The sequence below is a fragment of the Triticum aestivum genome, chromosome 7D, assembly GCF_018294505.1.
Source record: "Triticum aestivum cultivar Chinese Spring chromosome 7D, IWGSC CS RefSeq v2.1, whole genome shotgun sequence".
Lineage (NCBI taxonomy): Eukaryota > Viridiplantae > Streptophyta > Magnoliopsida > Poales > Poaceae > Triticum > Triticum aestivum.
The window spans coordinates 213,582,074-213,600,906 of NC_057814.1; the positions used below are offsets into that span (position 1 = coordinate 213,582,074).

The 18,833-nt window shown below is 48.8% G+C and overlaps 2 protein-coding genes across 2 annotated transcripts; one reads left to right on the forward strand and one right to left on the reverse strand.

Annotated features, from left to right (window-relative positions):
- The first annotated feature begins 5,973 nt into the window (after nucleotides 1-5,973).
- Nucleotides 5,974-8,568, forward strand: LOC123165412 (receptor protein kinase-like protein ZAR1). The gene is made up of 2 exons (XM_044583046.1): nucleotides 5,974-7,515; nucleotides 7,610-8,568. Exons 1-2 carry the CDS (start codon nucleotides 6,183-6,185, stop codon nucleotides 8,224-8,226), a joined length of 1,950 nt encoding a protein of 649 aa, XP_044438981.1. The 5' UTR covers nucleotides 5,974-6,182; the 3' UTR covers nucleotides 8,227-8,568.
- An 847-nt stretch (nucleotides 8,569-9,415) lies between these two features.
- On the reverse strand, nucleotides 9,416-16,983 carry LOC123166768 (putative tRNA (cytidine(34)-2'-O)-methyltransferase). Its single transcript, XM_044584566.1, has 7 exons — nucleotides 16,735-16,983; nucleotides 16,552-16,658; nucleotides 16,122-16,190; nucleotides 15,956-16,014; nucleotides 15,741-15,801; nucleotides 15,608-15,661; nucleotides 9,416-10,016 (listed from the first exon to the last, which is right to left on the reverse strand). Exons 1-7 carry the CDS (start codon nucleotides 16,862-16,864, stop codon nucleotides 9,738-9,740), a joined length of 759 nt encoding a protein of 252 aa, XP_044440501.1. The 5' UTR covers nucleotides 16,865-16,983; the 3' UTR covers nucleotides 9,416-9,737.
- Between the last annotated feature and the right edge of the window lie 1,850 nt (nucleotides 16,984-18,833).

Below are 18,833 nucleotides of genomic sequence, written 5' to 3' on the forward strand. Positions count from 1 at the left end.
CTGGTCCGGTACTACCGTTGACTTAAAAATTACTTTGTTTTGTCACACCCAATCTCATTTCTACTCGTTGCATTCGGTTTTGGCCTTGGTCTTTGCAATAATCCTTCTCGCTCTTCTCGTGTGTTTATGGTGTGTGTCATAGGTGGTGGCTCCGGTTCCAATGCAAGGCGCTCGAATCCCAGCTGTGACACGAGCTCCAAGCGTCTCCACAACCAAGAAGCTCCCGAGGGGTCCAGCGCCCCACAACGCAATGTCAAGACCACAACTACCAAGACCAAGGAGCCAACTGTCGGCATGGATCAAATGCCTCAAGTAGAGTTTCTGATTCGAAGAAATCTCAACCCCTATGTCAAGCCAAGGGAACTCGGCAGGGGCAATGACTTGTTTTGGACCAAGCAACAAAATCTCATCTACCTAGATGTGATCAAGGCCAAGCAAAACATCTACGTTCCCGTCCAGTGGATTGACATGGAACATCTGAAGAAGAACCGGGCATATTTTGGTGAGCCTCTGGATTTGGTGGAGCAGTTTGGCATTGAGGGGATCCTCACATTCCACCTTGACTTTGACCCGGAGATTGTGGCTCAGTTCTTTGCTTCTGTCCACTTCCACACGGATGAGAAGCAGACATGACTTGGATGACAAATGGGAAGAGGATGCCTGCTGAGTGGAAGGAGTTCATGGAGTTGTTGCATGTTCGTGATGAGGGGCTAGATGTGCCCGTTGGTGTCCACCCACATGCCAACCCGGAGTCTGCCAACAAGAACAAGCTTCAACCCTACCTTGTTGAGAAGAAGTTACCCAATGACAAGAAGACTTTTGTGCTGAACCCGTTTCTTGACATCATGCACCGGATCTTCCGCAACTTTCTTTTCCCTCGCACATGCGACAAGGACAAGGTGCATTCCTATCTTGTGGACATGATGCTCATTTGTGAGGAAGCGCGTCTCCAACAACCTAAACCACTTGATGTCTCTCACATCATGTGGTGTGAGCTTCAGTTTGCTGTGTTCCGTCATAAGGTGCCCATCTATGGACCTTACTTGTTCCTCTTGATCTCGAAGACCTAGGAGAAGCTATTTCCGGGTGAAGAGTTCCTTGCTCCCAACTGGATTCGCCATGAGCCCATTAAGCTGCGCCAGAAGAACAAGTGGGCTAACACCACTACCCGGGCTGAGGCCGAGGCTGCATGCATGGATATTGATGATGATGAGTTTGAGGAGGAGGAGGCTGAGGACAGTTCTGAGGGGTATGCACCTCCCTCTACTGAGCCCTCTTGGGCTAAGAAGCTCGAGGCCAAGGTGAAGTCTCTGTTCCGCATGTTGGCCAAGGGCAGTACAAGACCCACGTTGCTCAGAAGGAGATTCGCCGGCGCGACAAGAGGATCTTGAGGAAGCTTGGCGAGCAAGTCTCGAGCGGGTCAGAGAAGAACAACACTCCTGAGGCTGCCTGGATGACGAAGCAGGGCTATCAGTGGACTGAGTCAGATGGGGAGTCCATTCCTGCTGCTGAGACGGATGAGGAGCTTGATGGGTGATCACGTTAGTGGGAGCTACCACCTGTGTCGTAGGCGTCCTCTCTGCCTTTTTGGTGTCTCGATGCCAAAGGGGGAGAGAGTGTAGGATTTGCGAGTCTTGTGTTTCTTTGCTTTCGTTTCATTGAACCTTCGTTGCTTTGGTTTGTTGGTTTGTGTGCGTGTGCGTGTGAGACCAGGAGACTTATTCTATCATATGGTGTGAGACATATACCCTCAAGCTTCTCCTTTATTGTCTAGTATGTTTAGTAGATTGTGAGCTTATGTTATCTTGTGCCCTTTACTTCATGCTCACTTACTTTACCTTGCCTCCATGCTTAGTGTCACTTATATTGTTGCAAGTATTGCCTTGTCTATAAAATATAGGGGGAGTGTTGATCCTAGTATGTGTGCTGTGTAGTCCAAAGCATATCTATAGAGTGCACACATCTAGGGGGAGCCTGTCTATATTTATAGATTTTGGGTTTGCTTATGTTCATTTTATATCCCTATGTGCAAACCCCGTATTGTCATCAATCCACCAAAAAGGGGGGGTTGTAAGGGCATATTTCTCCCTATGTGGTTTTGGTGATTGATGATAGTGCATTTGCGGACTAATCGTGTGCATTGAGCATTTCAGATATCTCATGTCTAGGCACAAGACGATTCGGTGCCCCTCGGAGCCTATCGAAGACGGCGATTCTCTACGTTTCTTTTCGGTGGATTTGAGTCATAGGAAAACCGTACTATTAAGAGGGATTCCGCTTCGGAAAGGTCAGGGTGGAATCAACACATACACATATGTTCCTTTGCACCACCTTTCCTTCGCTTCATTGGAGCACCGTCCGTTTATCCTTGCCTCTGCGGAATGAAGGCTTCCAAATGGTAGAGTGTCTATGGCATGCGGTAGTACTGCTCAAGGGAGCAGTAGTACCGCAGGGGCTTGCGGTAGTACCGCTCAAGGTAGCAGTAGTACCGCTCCTGGTGAGCGGTAGTACCGCTGCTTCCAGCCCTGACGCTGGCGCATGCGAAAGTAGGCGCAGAAGTAATTTTTTACTTCCGCCCCTACGCGGTAGTACCGCTCCCTGCGAGCGGTAGTACCGTGCCAGATTTTCACACAGTCCTAAACTCAGTGGAAGTAGTCACGGACGTAATTTATTTAGTCCGTGCTTTTCTAGCCTAGAAGAGCCCTGCCCTACGGTAGTACCGCATGGGCGTGCGGTAGTAACGCTCCGGTGGTTCTACCACTCGTTGCCTATGTGCAACAGGACCTCATCTGGCTTCTACTTCACGGGCAACTAGTACCGCAACTAGAAGCAGTAGTACGCGTAGCACCTTGAGGTAGTACCGCGAGCGTGTGCGGTGTACCATATCTCACGGGCTGGGTGAGGGGTAACGGTTCGATCTTTTCCCCCACTATATAAAGGGGGTCTATTCCCCAAGAAGACCACCTCTTCCCTCCCCAAGCTCCATTGTTGCTCAAAGCTCCATTTTTTCCCGATCTCTCTCCCTAGCCAATCAAACTTGTTGATTTCTAGGGATGGTTGAGAAGGCCCCAATCTAGACTTCCACCAAGAGAAATTTGATTCCCCCACTAATCCCTTGCAGAATCTTGTTACTCTTGGGTGTTTGAGCACCCTAGACGGTTGAGGTCACCGCGGAGCCATATTCCATTATGGTGAAGCTTCGTGGTGTCGTTGGGAGCCTCCAATTAAGTTGTGGAGATTGCCCCAACCTTGTTTGTAAAGGTTCGGTCGCCGCCTCCAAGGGCACCAATAGTGGAATCACGACATCTCGCATTGTGTGAGGGCGTGAGGAGAATACGGTGGCCCTAGTGGCTTCTTGGGGAGCATTGTGCCTCCACACCGCTCCAACGGAGACGTACTTCCTCTCAAAGGGAAGGAACTTCGGTAACACATCCTCGTCTCCACCGGCTCCACTCTTGGTTATCTCTTACCTTTACTTGTGCAAGCTTATATTGTGTAGTATTCCTTGCTTGCTTGTGTGCTTGTTGTTGTCGCATCATATAGGTTGCTCACCTAGTTGCATATTTAGACAACCTATTTTGATGCTAAGTTTAATTTGGTAAAGAAAAACTAAAAATTGTTAGTTGCCTATTCACCCCCTCTAGTCAACCATATCGATCCTTTCAGATGGAAATCCCGATTATAATGGCGATGCCTTGTATACTTAATCCCGTAAAAGAGCGTCCTCTTCTCCCCTCCGGCCGCAATCATTGCGCTAATCATACCTTCATTTCACCTCCTTTCCCAGTACGGTGACATCGGCGATATCACGATGGTTGGATTGGTGAAGTGTGTTCGACGAAACACACCATTGAGGCAAACGACACTCATGTCGTTCGCAATTGCCGCCTAGAAGCCGAGGCAACTACCTTCTTTGCACCCTGGAAGGCCGTAGGCGACTGTAACTGTCGTGTCACCATGACCGTCAGATGCGACGTGACCACGTCGTTCGAGCTCGAGCTGCCGCAAGGGGATTCGAACGTGACCGTGTACCCTTGCACAGGCACAAGTTTGCCGTCTGAGAGGCTCTTCCGCGTCGGGGACCCATCCAGCCTGTGGAAATGTTCATGTCGATTTTTATTCTTTTGGTCACTTCTAGGTTACCGATGGACTCGTCATGGAATGATGTTTATGGAAACACCAACCTTGACGAATTCATATTCAACAAGTTCATCCACTCGTCAGATTCAGACGACAAAGATGTTGAAATGATGATGATGATGAGCATCCAGGAGGAGACGAAGAAGGCGGAGGATCACATACTCAACTTCAAAGTTCCATAGAGGGCTGGAGAGTTGTTCCCCAGGATAGGATTGCCCGTGCACGGCTTCTGTACACAGATTATTTCACTACGGACCCAACATACCATGAAGGTTTCTTCCGACATTGCTTTCGGATGAACATGAATTTGTTCTTGCGCGTCGTGAGTGTCGTGGAGAAGGCTGATGACAACTTCAAGCCGAGGAGGATTATTGCGGACAACTTTCTTTCTCTCCTCTGCAGAAATGCACGGCTGCTTGCTTAAGGTAATTAAGGCCGCAGATGCAATTGATTATTGAAATCCGGATGGGAGAGACTGTGAACACCACAGTGCAATTTGCACGCACTGTGGTGAATGTGCTTGGACCAAAGTACCTGAGAGAGTCAATTGTGGAGGACACGAAAAAAGTGTTGGTAATTGGAGCTACGAGAGGATTCCCAGGTATGTTGGGTTTAGTTGATTGCATGCACTCGCGAGGAAGGATGTGGAGAGGGCATTCAGAGTGCTCCAAACTCGTTGGGGGTATTGTTTGTGGAGTTGCAATGATGTGGGAAGCGAAGACACTTTGACAACTCATGATATGTTGCGTAATCTTACACATCATGATTGTCGAGGATGAGGATGAAGGAGCAGCCGCACACATGATTTTGAGAAGCCCGGTGTTCGGCTCCGCCTCCCGAAACAAGAGGCCAAGCATATTGCCAACTTTCTGAAGATGCATCGACAACTATGAGATCAACGGGTGCAAATGCAACCTCTCAATAATCTTGTAGAGCATATGTGGATTTAGGTTGGAATTCAGTAAACTTTGCTTTTAATTTTTAGTTATGCCCTATGGACAATATTTATGTTCGGCCTATGGTTTTGTTATGTATTCTTAAGTGTGAATAATTTGTATTTGTGTGCACTAACATTGATGATTGACGTGCATGTGTTTGTATGTATTTAATGTTTTGAAAATAAGGATTGTGATTATAAATGTGTTCATTTGATGGCCGACTTGTATGTCATACTATGATCTAAATTCAAGTATAAAAATAAAAGCTAATTTCTAATTGACCTAAATCACTTGTGTTGTATATATCCTTTGTAAGTCACCCCATGGAATAAAGATCGTTTGATTTGCCTGTCATATTCCACGGGCGTGTAAGCCGGATTGCTCTAAGAGCCAATACGGAGTGCCTTGGTCACAGATTTGAAAATCGAAAACATCCGTAATTTTTTAATCCCTACGAGACTGTAAGCAGACACCATCAACCAGTAATCAAATTCAAACAGGACCCCACACACAGTCCCAGTCCCATGTGCCGGCGCCTGCACAAATTCAAACGAAGAGGCTCGAATCCAGCAGGGGTCCAGCACACAGCCTCAGGAGTAGCCACTCACTCCAGCAGAACAGCATTAGTACTACCAGTATGATATCAACGTTAACCCTGGGGATTATAAACTACTAATCCATGAGATTTCCCACATGCCAACACGGTTAATTACTGTACTTTAGCAAAAGTCGCCCCGAGCAAAGAGCTTCGATCGAATCCACCAGCCAAAGCCCACCTCACCCCTCCCCCTCCAGCGCAGCTCCCCGTGTGCGGTTCGAATCTCCATCCCCGAAATGCCCCTCATGTAGGCCCCGAATAACCTAGAACCTCAACACGAAACACCAGACCGGACAGTATCCTCCAAGTGCCCATTTCCGTCATTTCGCAAGTAAAATCTCACTCCCCGGCCTAAACCCAGTCCCCCCCGGTTCCCCAGTCTCTCGGCTGTCCTCTTCTCCCCCACTTCCGTGCTGCAACCCCACGTACTCCCAAGAAATGGCAGGGCTGTTGTTGTAGTCTAGTGCTAGCCATTCCGAGGGGCAGATACGAGTTCTTGCGTCGAAATGGCGGCCGTGCGGGTGGCGGCCGTGGGGGTGCTGCTGGCGGCCGTGGCCGTCGCGGCGGCCGCGCTGAACACGGACGGCCTGGCGCTTCTCGCGCTCAAGTTCGCGGTGACCGATGACCCTGGCAGTGGGCTCGACACCTGGAGGGACGCCGACCCCGACCCCTGCGGCTGGGCCGGCGTCACCTGCGTCGACGGCGGCGGGGGCCGGGTCGCCGGCGTGGAGCTCGCCAACCTCTCGCTCGCGGGCTACCTGCCCTCCGAGCTCTCCCTGCTCTCCGAGCTCGAGACGCTGTCGCTGCCGTCCAACCGCCTCTCCGGCCAGATCCCGGTCGCCATCTCCGCGCTGCAGAAGCTCACCACCCTCGACCTGGCGCACAACTTCCTGTCCGGCCAGATTCCTGCCGGGATTGGGAGGCTCGCGTCCTTGTCTCGCCTCGATTTGTCCTCCAACCAGCTCAACGGGACGCTGCCGCCGTCCATCGCGGGGCTTCCGCGTCTCTCCGGCGTGCTCAACCTCAGCTACAACCACTTCGTCGGCGGGATCCCGCCGGAGTTCGGCGGCATTCCCGTGGCTGTCAGCCTTGACCTCCGGGGGAACGACCTCGCCGGCGAGATCCCGCAAGTGGGGTCCCTCGTCAACCAGGGCCCCACCGCCTTCGACGACAACCCGAGGCTCTGCGGGTTTCCGCTCAAGATCGAGTGCGCCGGAGAGAGTGAGGAGCCAAGAATCCCGCAGTCGAACCCTGGCATGAACCCTGGTGCGGCGGCGCAGGTTGGTAGGCCGCCGAAGCGTCGGTCGTCGCCCACGGTGCCGATTCTTGCCGTCATTGTGGTGGCGGCCATCGTCGCCGGGCTAGTGCTGCAGTGGCAGTGCCGGAGGCGGTGCGCTGCCACGACCAGGGACGAGGAGAAGGAGTCGTCGACCAAGGAGAAGAGCGCGGCGGTGACGCTCGCCGGCACTGAAGAGCGGCGCGGCGGCGGGGAGGAGGGGGAGCTGTTCGTGGCGGTGGACGACGGTTTCGGGATGGAGCTGGAAGAGCTGCTCCGCGCGTCTGCCTACGTCGTGGGGAAGAGCCGCGGCGGCATCGTGTACAGGGTCGTCCCCGGCCGCGGCACCGCCGTCGCCGTCCGCCGTCTCAGCGAGCCCGACGACGGCGATGGCACTGAGTCCGGGTGGCGCCGGCGCCGTGCCTTCGAGGCCGAGGCTGCCGCCATCGGCCGCGCGCGACATCCCAACGTCGCCCGCCTCCGCGCATACTACTACGCCCCAGACGAGAAGCTGCTCATCTACGACTACCTCGGCAATGGCTCCCTCCACTCCGCCCTCCACGGTAATGTGCCGCCGGAATCTCGTCTTATTAATTGCTAGACAAGAGGTTGCATTTGATCCAGAGATATTAGGACTGAATAGCTTCTTGGAATCAGGTGGCCCGACGGCTTCGCCAACTCCATTGCCGTGGTCGGTGAGGCTGTCCATCGTGCAGGGCGCGGCGAGGGGACTGGCATACCTGCACGAGTGCAGCCCTCGCCGGTACGTGCACGGCTGCATCAAGTCGTCCAAGATCCTGCTCGACGACGAGCTCCGTCCGCACGTCTCGGGCTTCGGCCTCGCCCGCCTCGTCGCCGGCGCGCACAAGACGGCGCAGTCGAGGAAGCTCGGCAGCGCGGCGTGCGCGCTCCGCAGCGGCGCCCTGTCGGCGCTGTCGTACGTGGCGCCGGAGCTGCGCGCGCCGGGGGGCACGGCCGCGGCGGCGACGCAGAAAGGGGACGTGTTCGCGTTCGGGGTGGTGCTGCTGGAGGCGGTGAGCGGGCGGCAGCCGACGGAGGGGGAGGGCGGGCTGGAGCTGGAGGCGTGGGTGCGGCGAGCCTTCAAGGAGGAGCGGCCGCTGTCGGAGGTGGTGGACCCGTCGCTGCTCGGCGAGGTGCACGCCAAGAAGCAGGTCCTCGCCGTGTTCCACGTGGCGCTCGGCTGCACCGAGCCCGACCCCGAGCTGCGCCCCCGCATGCGCGCCGTCGCCGAGAGCCTCGACCGGGTGAACTAGTCCGGCGATCCATCATCATTCATTCCGGGAAACGGAAGCCATGGCCCGTCATTCTCATCGACCATCAGCAGCAGTAGTTCCTAAAATCATTAGCTCCGCAGATTAGCATTTGCCAACGTTATTAGGTTTAGAGACGGTGAAGAAACCAGCCAAGAATCGTTCACTGATGTGCGTTTGGTACTCGTTTTTTTGTAGCTGCAACCTTCGCGGCCGTGTATGTATGTAACCGATGATCATGATCTGGACAATTTGCATCCGCCTTTCGCTAGCGCTTCGGAATGCAGCAGCAGCATTGTTGCACTTTTTGCGGTGAAAACTGAGAAAAAAGCCTTGGCTGGTGGCTTTCTTGGGGTTTGGAACCTGGGGAATGGGAGGCGTGTTGCGGTGCTGTACACCTTTGGGCCAGTTGACTCTGAAAGATGCGACAATGACACAGGAGGGGCTGCGTCCATCAGTGTCAGCACATTGTCTTTTTACCCGTGTCCTGCCGCGCTGTGCATGCACAGCGAAACGGCCACACGCAATGGCAGATGGGCGCAGAAGACTGGGGCAACACGCGGGTAGTAGGTTGGTTCAGTGGCCCGTGTCTAGGTTCGCCTGGTGCGGTTTCTTGTTGAAGCGAAATGGATTCGCTTTAATGACAGCCTGAGTTTCTTGCTGAAGAATGGAGTAGCCATTGCACATTCGCAGTGCAAGATTGGTCATGGGCGTATCATTGGTGCCATCATGCACGGGGATCCAATGTAAACATAATCATTTGCGATTTAGATCGAATCTGGTGTTATGTCAACGTTTTGCTTAGACCCTCGCACTGTAATCATCTCTAGTTGGAGTTCTTGATTTTCGGATGCATTTTTACCAGGAAAGCTGACAAAATATAAGGTCAGAGAGAAGTTTTTCTTTTCCTTTCACCGTGGCAGCACATGGAAGGACATTCAAACTTGAAAGGTTTAAATGCAGGGCACTGGATACGCAGTCATCAAATCCTGCAGGAGCATGGAGGAACTGCTCCTGATGACCTTGACATTTACAATCCTGCAGACCAACCGACGGATGATCCAATAATTCACCACTAGAACGTGACAGCTGCTCAGGGTGGGCGCTATTTGGCCCGTGAGCTGACAGAGGTTTTAAATAGCAGTAAAGTTCTTCACCAACCTTACTCGCCGTATATCTCACGAAAAGAAAGTGATAAAGCATCTGCATGCAAATTTAAACAACGCCTTGATGGTTCAGGACAAGTAGGCAGCTCACTCTACTGGAGGCCAGAAGAGACCCCATCTTGTTTCTTGTCATGTCTAATTACCTCCTGACCCCCAAAAGTGTATACATCCAATTGGTCTCTGGACAGTCCAGTGCACATTTTGGTTGAGAATGCAAGCAAAAAGAGAACACCCGGATCAAATGCTAACAAAATTACCAGGCACCGGGCATACAGCTGAAGAAACTCTTGATGTGTTTCAGTTTGAAAGCAGCAGAGTTTCGTCGATTGATTCTCAGGTAAAGTGATTTCATCCATAAATATCCTCTGCTGGGAACAGTCCTTGCGCTTCCTCCGGGAGATCAGGTTGGTACTGGAGCTGCTCGTAGTTCAGCTGCCTCGCTGCTTCGTACAATGCTACTCCAACGCTCACCGAGAGGTTCAGGCACCGGACATAGGTTTCCACCATCGGAATTCGGATGGTTCCACCACCTAGGGCTTCCCCGGAGCAGTCTTTCAGGGCGGACTCCGGTAGCCCTTTTGTCTCGGACCCGAATACTAGCCAGTCCCCAGGCTTATATGAGAAATCCTGAACGAAACATGTCGACAATAAGCAAACAAAATACAATCATCTATTCAGAGAATATGACTTGCACGTTTACATTGCATTGATTTGCATTCACGCATATATCAATACGGCAATGAGGATATTCGGGCCAATTTGCTTCAACAGATATTCAAGTCCGCACACACCGGTTATGGGATGGCTGATCCAGAAAGAACTTCAAGGGGTGGACAAGTATTATATAAACATTTTAAGTGTCAACAATTCAACATGATTCATGTAAATGCACACTTATGAATAATTAGGTGTCGAAGTGTTAACAACAAGAAAAGGACACGACAACCCATTTATGATACTGAACGAATGAAGGATGAAGGGAAAAAAATGAACACAGATAGCTGTCATGAGCAACATACAACTTCTATGGGCCACTGGCTTTTTCTTTGATGATGATGGACCACTGTGGGTTGAGAGATGGGCTATGTGGGAGATAAACATACATGGCGTAATCATAGTTGGGAGAGTTAATTGCATATAAGTACCACAATTGGGGTTAGGTTAACGGATCAGAACCTCGCAAAAAAAAAAGGTTAACGGATCGGAACCACTGTGGTCGTGTACTGGGCCGGTGCGTGCATCCCATGTGCTACGTAGCCACTGGCTAAATCGACTAGCCAGATCGATCAGGCGACCCGGAGCTTGCTACATACGTGCAATTGGCGTGAGGCCTGGGTGCTTACCGCTCAGCGGCACGGTGGCCTGCATGACGTGAATCGCTGCACTGCTGTCAGTGGCATGCTGGAGGCGCGGGACTATGCGGGGAGCTTGGCGTCGAGAAGGGATGCTGCAGAAGCGAGGAGCTCGAGAGGTGGGGGACTGTGGCGGGGTGGTGGAGATGGAGGAGATTTCGGCGACGTTCGGCACAGGAGAGAGAGAGAGAGAGAGAGAGAGAGAGGACACGAGGAAGAAGATGGAACTGACAAGTCGGTCCATATATGACTCAGCGGGTTGTTCATGTGTGCCCCATCCGTCAGAAACACTATCAAAACCAGTATGTGCAAAACCTCACCCCAAAACCAGTACTGACTTGCAAAAAAATTGAAAACCAGTATGTGCCCCATCCGTTAACCTAGCCTCAATTGTGGTACTTTTATGCAATTAACTCTAGTTGGGATGCTAGCCGGTTCGTTAAAGAAAGATTGGATAGACTATGCCCTCGAGGAGTTGGTGTGCAAGATTCCTTAACCTTTAAGTCCTAATAGAGATCCATACCATTCGGACCATAGGCCTATAACTATCCAAATAGAGGAAGCTGGGAGATCATATGTTTTCAGGAGAATGGCGCGTAGTTTCAAGTTTGAAGCTAGGTTGTTGCAAGAAGATTGCGAGATCGTGGTCAACAATGTTTGGACCAATGCTGGCATGCGAGGGGACCATAATACTCAGGTGATGTTATGCAGGGTAGCAGGAGATTTGAAAGACTGGGATGCAAACTGTTGGGAACCAGGTCATACAAGAGGTTCTTCGGATATTGAAGGAGAAATGCACGACGGGTGGAACTATACACTCAGTGCTAATTCCAAAGCATGCCAACCCAGTGAGCATAAAGGACCTCAGACCAATAAGCCTGTGTAACATGGCGTATAAGCTGGTCTCCAAGGTAATCACAAACAGGCGCAAAGTAATCCTTCCTGACATCACCTCCCCCAACCAGAGTACCTTTGTGCATGGGAGACTAATCTCGGATAATATTCTATTGGCATATGAGCTAACTCACTTCCTGCGGAGGAGAAAAAGGGGCTTGATGGGCTATGCAGCTATTAAATTGGATATGAGCAAAGCCTACGACCGTGTTGAATGAACATTTTTGAGAGTCATGATGTAAAGGCTGGGTTTCAACATGGGCTGGATTAAACTGATAATAGTGTGTCTCGACTGTTAGGTACCAGATCAAGGTGAACCAAGATACAACTGAAATTATTACACCCCAAGGGCCTGCGCCAAGGAGACCCTCTCTCTCCATACTTGTTTCTTATCTGTGCAGAGGGGTTCTCAGCCATGTTACATGAAGCTGAGATGAGAGGATCATTAAAGGGAATCAAGATCTGTAGAGAAGCTCCCAGCGTAAGTCAGTTACTCTTTGTAGATGAGTCATTTACTACTCATGGAGGCCAATGCTGAGAGTGCTCATGAAGTAAATAGAATATTGAATACTTATGAAGCCTCTTCAGGCCAAATGATTAACAAAGACAAATCCACAACACTATTCAGCGCAAACACAAGGCAAGGGCTAAAGGATGAAATGAGAAGTATTCTACAGATTACTTCGGAAGGTCTTTCCTCAAAATATCTAGGTGTTCCATCCTATGTGGGCAAGGCCAGGAAAAGGACCTTTAGGTATATTAAAGAGAGTGTGTGGAAAAAGATCCAAGGCTGGAAGGAAAAACTCCTTTCAAAAGGAGGGAAAGAAATCCTTGTAAAAGCAGTTGCACAAGCAATCCCCGTGTACTCCGTGGCTTGCTTTGATCTAACCAAGTCCTTGTGCGACGAGCTGAGCACTATGATCAATAGATACTGGTGGAGTCAAATGGACAAGGAGAATAAAACACACTAGGTCAGCTGGGAAATATTGATGAAGACAAAGAAAACTGGAGGTCTGGGCTTTAGGGACTTACACGCTTCAATCTAGCTATGCATGCAAGACAGGCATGGAGGCTTATTCAAAACTCATCTTCCTTATGTGCGCAGGTTTTGTCAGCACAGTACTACCCAAATGGCTCAATTCTACATGCCAACCCCACAGATGGCACCTTACACTTGGCCTAGTATACTAGAGGGAGTAAACCTGCTCAAGAAGGGGATCATATGGAGAGTTGGCAGTGGTACCAACACCAATATTTGGTCTGACCCATGGATTCCAAGAGGAAGAGCTAGAAGAGTCATCACTCAAAGGGGCAGACATGTTGTAACTAAAGTAAATAAACTGATTGATCCTGCCACAAACAACTGGGATGCAGACCTAATAAGGCAAACCTTCCTCCCTGAAGATGCAAAGATTATTTTGCAAATCACAATTCATGAACATAATGATGATATCATAGCATGGCCTTTTGATATAAAAAAGGTATATTTTCTGTAAAATCTGCATACAGAGTTGCGATGGCTACTGCAGATTGTGAACCCACTGCAGGGCTAACTTCTTCCTCAAGTGCAGATGAAGAAACATGTGGTTTCGACTGGCCGAAGCTGTGGTCACTTCCCCTTAGAAACAAAGTTCTTCATTTCATATGGCGTCTGTGTACGGGTAGCTTACCCCTGTGCATGAAGCTTCAGCACAAAGGCATGCATGTAGAAACCCGTTGTCCTGTTTGTTTTCGATTCGATGAGGATGGCGGACGTTGTTTCATTAAATGTAAGAAGGTTAAGGATGTGCGGAGGAAACCTCAGCTGGAGCATGTTAGACTGCAGATTCTTCCTTGTGCAGATGCACTGAGCTGCATGGAGCAAATCTTGAACCTCAATGAGGAGGGAAAACTTAAATCTTGCCTGCTCCTTTGGCAATGGTGGCATGAAAGAAACAGGGCAAATGCAGGAGATGCTATTAAATTTTCTGATGAAATATGTCATTCTATTGATTATCTTTGTATGCATCTCTTTAAGGTACAACAAAGTGGGAAAGTGCAGAAGCAGCAGCAAAAAGAAAGATGGTCCAGACCTCCACTGGGAACTCTGAAAATCAACGCAGATGGCGCCTTCCTGAAGGAGACAAATACTTGAGGTTGGGGCTTTGTTAGTACAGATGCTTGTGGTGTGGCACTGGCTGCTGGTGCGGGTAATCTGGATTCTGGAGAGATTCTCGGATGCGCTTCATTCAGAGGCTTTGGCAATGCTTTATGTCAAACACAGTCACTCAGCTAGGCTGCGACCGAGTGATGGTAGAAACAGATTCTGTGCAACTGAAGAATGCAGCAACCACTGAAGGCTTTGATCTATCAGTTTTAGGAGCGATTTAAAAAAAAATTAGAGTATAGATGCCTGTGAATTTCAATGATGTATGTGTGGCGTCTTGTCTTCAAACTTGTAATGGAGTTGCGCATCTGTTAGCTGCATGTGGCACTAAACTGCGAGCTAGCTTGTGTGAGATCTGGCTTCACCAGCTTCCAGATTTTGTAAAAGAAGCTGTTGCTGGCAATTTGTAAAGCCCTTCTATATAATGGAATGCTTTGTGTTCCTTAAAAAAAAAGACATAGTGCCTAAGGTTGTATCTGTTAGAGCAACTCTAGCAGAGTCGCCAATAAAGCCTGATAGGCAAATAACTGCTAAAATACCAGTCTAGCAGATTCGCCATACAACCCTCAATCGACAAATTTTTGGAGGACACTCCATATTTCCCTTCGTCTCTCTTCCCCTCTCTTCTGCACCAATACCAATGTCGCAGCCGCGTTTCCCGGCCCCTTAATGGCTGCCCGCCGTCTGCCCAACTGCCCATTAATGGCTGGCCACGCCCGTTCCTGCCACCATTTCCCCACGCCTGCATCCTTTCCTGCCGCCCGACGCTATAAGAGGCCGGCGCCTCCCCCTCCCCTTCTCCACTCCCCCTCCACATTTCCCCTATGGGACATCGCACAAGGCCAGACCCCATGGCCGCCGGCATCAAGCAGGATGAGGACGAGGCACTGCTCGAGCAAGCGCCCCCCACCCCCCACCCCCACCCATCAAGCAGGAGGAGGATGTCGTGTACGACGAGGAAGCGGGTGGGTGTATTTCAAGATCGCCATGGCGGCAAGATGGATGCCAAGAGGGAGCACTGCATTTAGGGGGCTGCCCCCAAAGCCGACGATGGCACATGGCTGGAGTGGGACGAGGCCTTAGCCCGTTTCCGCGCCATTGAGGCCGCCAATACCTCATTCCACGCCGGCACGTCCACCGCCGGCAAGTCCTCCCGCCGCCCGCCACATTTACATTAGTTAATTTTCAATATGTATTAAGCTGCAGTGTGACTCATTTTCTGCCCCTATATATGAATGAAAACTATTTAGCAACATTCACTTTGCAAGTTTATAATTGCTTGAGGTTGATCTTGCCCCAAAAAAATCAAGAAAAAAAATATGGCGCGTTTTTGGCGACTCCGTGCATGCATACAGCCTCCGCAGCCTCCAAAAAATTATGGAGGGCATTCCAAACCGGTTTTGGAGGCTGTGGATATGCCAATTCTACTAGAGCTGCTCTTAAAAATGGTTCACTAACTACTACCATCCCTACATAGACTGTTGACCAAATGATACAAAGTATTTGAAACAATGGAAAACATTTAAGTATATAACGATTTACTTTAAGGAGATGGATTTGACTAATATAAAAATCTGGTTCAAGAAAAGTTGTCATTTTGGACACAGATGAAGTCACACATTCAAAAGATTGAGTGCTAACATCTTTTAAACTGTTTATAATAGATGGTAAAACATAGTGTATTTTTTCTTAAAAGTGAGTTATAATATTTGTTGGGTTTCGTAAATATACTACAACATAAATTAGTGGTGAAAATTGTTGCATTTGGAGACCATGCAGATGTCCAAAACACCGCTTTGATAGAACCAGAGGGAGTAGTTACTCACTGAATGAATGTGGGTGCCTCTTTTGGTAAATGCCAACAATCTTTTTTGCCCATCCTAATGCAAAGAAACACAATAGTTAAAACTTCACAAATATGCAGTAGTTACATTGATGTTAAATGATAAACTATTGTACCTGCTTCATGAAATAATCTCGGAACTCATCCCAGGAGTCATGAATCTTAACGACAACATATCTTAGTATAAATAGTTAAGGTCGAGACTTGCTATACTTCAAAGACACACTCGACAATAGATTGGTCATGAACGCGCCGCTAAGAGCAGCAGCCAGCAGGTTCAAATCACTGATTTGCAAATCATACAAATGGAGTATCTCCACATATAGGATACGGCCAATAATCCAATCCAGCACGCTTAAGTTTTGTGTCATCTACATGAAAACCCAATGGCTGCGAATATCGATGAAGAAAATTCATTCAGATCAAATAATACAATATAAAGCATGCACATTCTATAACATGTGTCTGGGGGACACAACAATGAGTACTAACCTTACCCCGACAAGATGGAGGCCAACTGCTGACGCTGCACAAGTCCTTGCAATTGATCCTGTATTTCCTGGGATCTATGATGTAAACTTATAGTTTAGTGACAAGCAGCTAATTCGATTCCTCAAAGAACCATCTCACTGACATGGTGTGCATTATTCTTCTACACAATACTACTACTTTCATTTGTGGTAATAGATTAATGATTCACTAACTCAAACCAACATACTAGTACTAAGTTACATGTTTGTTAAATTTTTACATTCAGAGTAGCAGAAACATTAATTAATTTCGTAGGGACTAGCAGAGTAGCAATGCCTGTAATTTTGGACTCACAGCCACCACCTACAACAGTTGACACCCTACACCTTCATCCATGAACATGAAGTACGTCAGTACCAATCGGCCGAGAAAATAAGTTGCAAATGGAGCAGTTACCAGAGGGGAAACCAGCACCACATGGAGCATCCTCTTGGCGCGCGCGACCTCCACGCCGCTCCCCACGGGTCCAGCCGCGGCTCCATTGCCGCTGGAAGCAACTGCAACTGCAAGCGCACGGGCAATCACGGAATCATTAAAAAGGGGCCGGCCGGAATAGCAGGAGACGAGCTTGTCACGCACGGGAACAGGAGGCAGATGAAGAGGCTACGCGGCGCGGTTGGCGATGCCTGCAGCCGTGCGCGGCCGCTGAAAATCCGGCGAATGCCGCGCGGCTGTGGGCGAGAGCGCGTAGCCGCAAGCCCACCTCCATTTTTGTCTCCCTGGACGGCGGCGGCGGCGGCGGCTTCCTCCGAGCGCTCAGTTTCCCGGGATAAGGTGCGACTGAAACTGCAACGATATCGGCCTTATCATGGGCCTAATGTGGGATAGCTTCGGCTGGGATACGGGCTTTGGTCCTAGGAATTTGCAAAAACCTCCGTTTGCTAAATCTTTTTCTTTTTTCTAAGGGCATTGTACTTAAACTCTTGCATGTGATTTAGAGATGAAAAAAAAACATGTCTACAATGAGTCATCTTTTAGCCTTATCTTCAATAACTAGCTATTCCTAAAAATATGGTGAGATATATTGTGCTAAGAAAGACAAGCCTTTTCTTATGATGTTTCTCTCCTCCACCTCATCATTTATCCTACGTGGCATTCCTAAAATAGAACCATTGTACATGCCCTAAGTAAGCAATTAACCAAGGGGGGAACCCTTGCGTGAGTCCACAAGGGTCACTGATTGGTTTGCTATCAACATTTTGCATTGCCAATATTTGGCAAGCCAACACTTGGCAAAATCAAAAGTTGCCAATATTTGGCAACTTTTGGTGAGATTGACAATGAAAATTGGTATGCAACCAATCTCTAGCCAACATTTAGCAGCACACCAATTTTTGGCATCAAACCAATTAGCTTACGAGCCGTGCTTGGAGCTTCCTCGAGATTTTGTATTTTTATTTTTTACGCGTCTTCGGTTTTTAGAATATTTTTCCTGGTTTTTTGGTTTTTGCCCGGTTTTCTCTAGATTCTGGAGAGAAAAAATGCGTGGAAAAAAATATGTTTTTTCTTCTTCCGGAAGAGGCATAGTTTTGTTTCTCGTGGAGGCACGAATTAACTTCCGCGAGAGCCACAGGGAAGACAACGAGTTTTTTCTCTTTTTCGCGAGAGACACAAATTTGCTTCTCTCGCAGGCACATGTTTGCTTTCATAAGTTGTGCCTCTCGAAAATAAAAACGTGTTTTCTTTCTTTCGCGAGAGGCACAGATTTACTTCTCGTGGAGGCATAGTTTTGCTTCCCAAGAGGCACAGTTGTGTCTCTCAAACAGACTCAGATTTGCTTCTCGTGGAGGCACATATTTGCCGCGAGAACTCGAAAAAGGAAAAAAAGAAGTGTTTTTTTGTTTTGCGGAAGGCACAAATTTGCTTCTCGTGCATGCACAGTTTTGCTTCCACGTGCCTCTCAGAAAAGAAAAAAAACATGTTTTTCCAGCTTGGTTTTTTATTCCTTCCAGGTTTTTTCATGAAAAAAGTTGGTTGAAACCTATTAACATGAGATTTAATTTTGAAGATCTCAATGTAAGAAAACCAGCGCTGAAAACGGTTCATGATTTAAACGCGCGGTTTAAGAGAAAAAACTTTTGCATAAACGAATCAACGAAAAAGGAAAAAAGTTATAGGTTGCGATAAGTGACGCACATGCAGGGCGTCACTTGTCGTAACCTGAGAAGGTGGGAGTGACCTTTGCAAGAGCACCCTTTAATTAGTGATTTCGCTTTTCCTAGCTTCGCAAAAAACTCTCAAGAAACGCTCAAGAATTTTTTTAGACCCAATTATACTAGCTTTGCAAGAAAGCTCGCAAGAAACAAATGTAGCATTGCAAAATGTTTTTCTTCTACTAGCTTATTATGGCTGCATTCCTGCGTCATGTACAATGGGAATGGGCGCCTCTATTTATTGCTTCTAGCGAGTTGGAAGGAACGCTCGCCCGCGCATTGCACATGGCCCAGGCGGGGCACAACTACTTCGTCTGTGTACGTCTGTGAGGCATCTAACCTCAAGTAACTATTACTCAAAAAACAAAACTCAAGTAACTTGCATTGCTCATTGTACCAAGCACAGACACGGATGGCAGTTGCTGGGTGGCCGCCCTCGACCGCTGCAGCGTGGGATCCAATTTTTCTGGGGCAACAGCCTTCACTTTTTTTCTTTGGTTAAATATATATGTAGTTGATTTATTT

Coding starts and splice junctions, on each gene's coding strand:
- LOC123166768 (XM_044584566.1), bottom strand. CDS start 16,864: ATGGAGGTGGGCTTGCGGCTACGCGCTCTCGCCCACAGCCGCGCGGCA. Junction 15,802..15,955: donor GCTGGATTGGATTATTGGCC/GTATCCTATATG, acceptor ATTTATACTAAG/ATATGTTGTCGTTAAGATTC. Junction 15,662..15,740: donor GAGATTATTTCATGAAGCAG/GTACAATAGTTT, acceptor TCTTTGCATTAG/GATGGGCAAAAAAGATTGTT.
- LOC123165412 (XM_044583046.1), top strand. CDS start 6,183: ATGGCGGCCGTGCGGGTGGCGGCCGTGGGGGTGCTGCTGGCGGCCGTG. Junction 7,516..7,609: donor CCTCCACTCCGCCCTCCACG/GTAATGTGCCGC, acceptor TCTTGGAATCAG/GTGGCCCGACGGCTTCGCCA.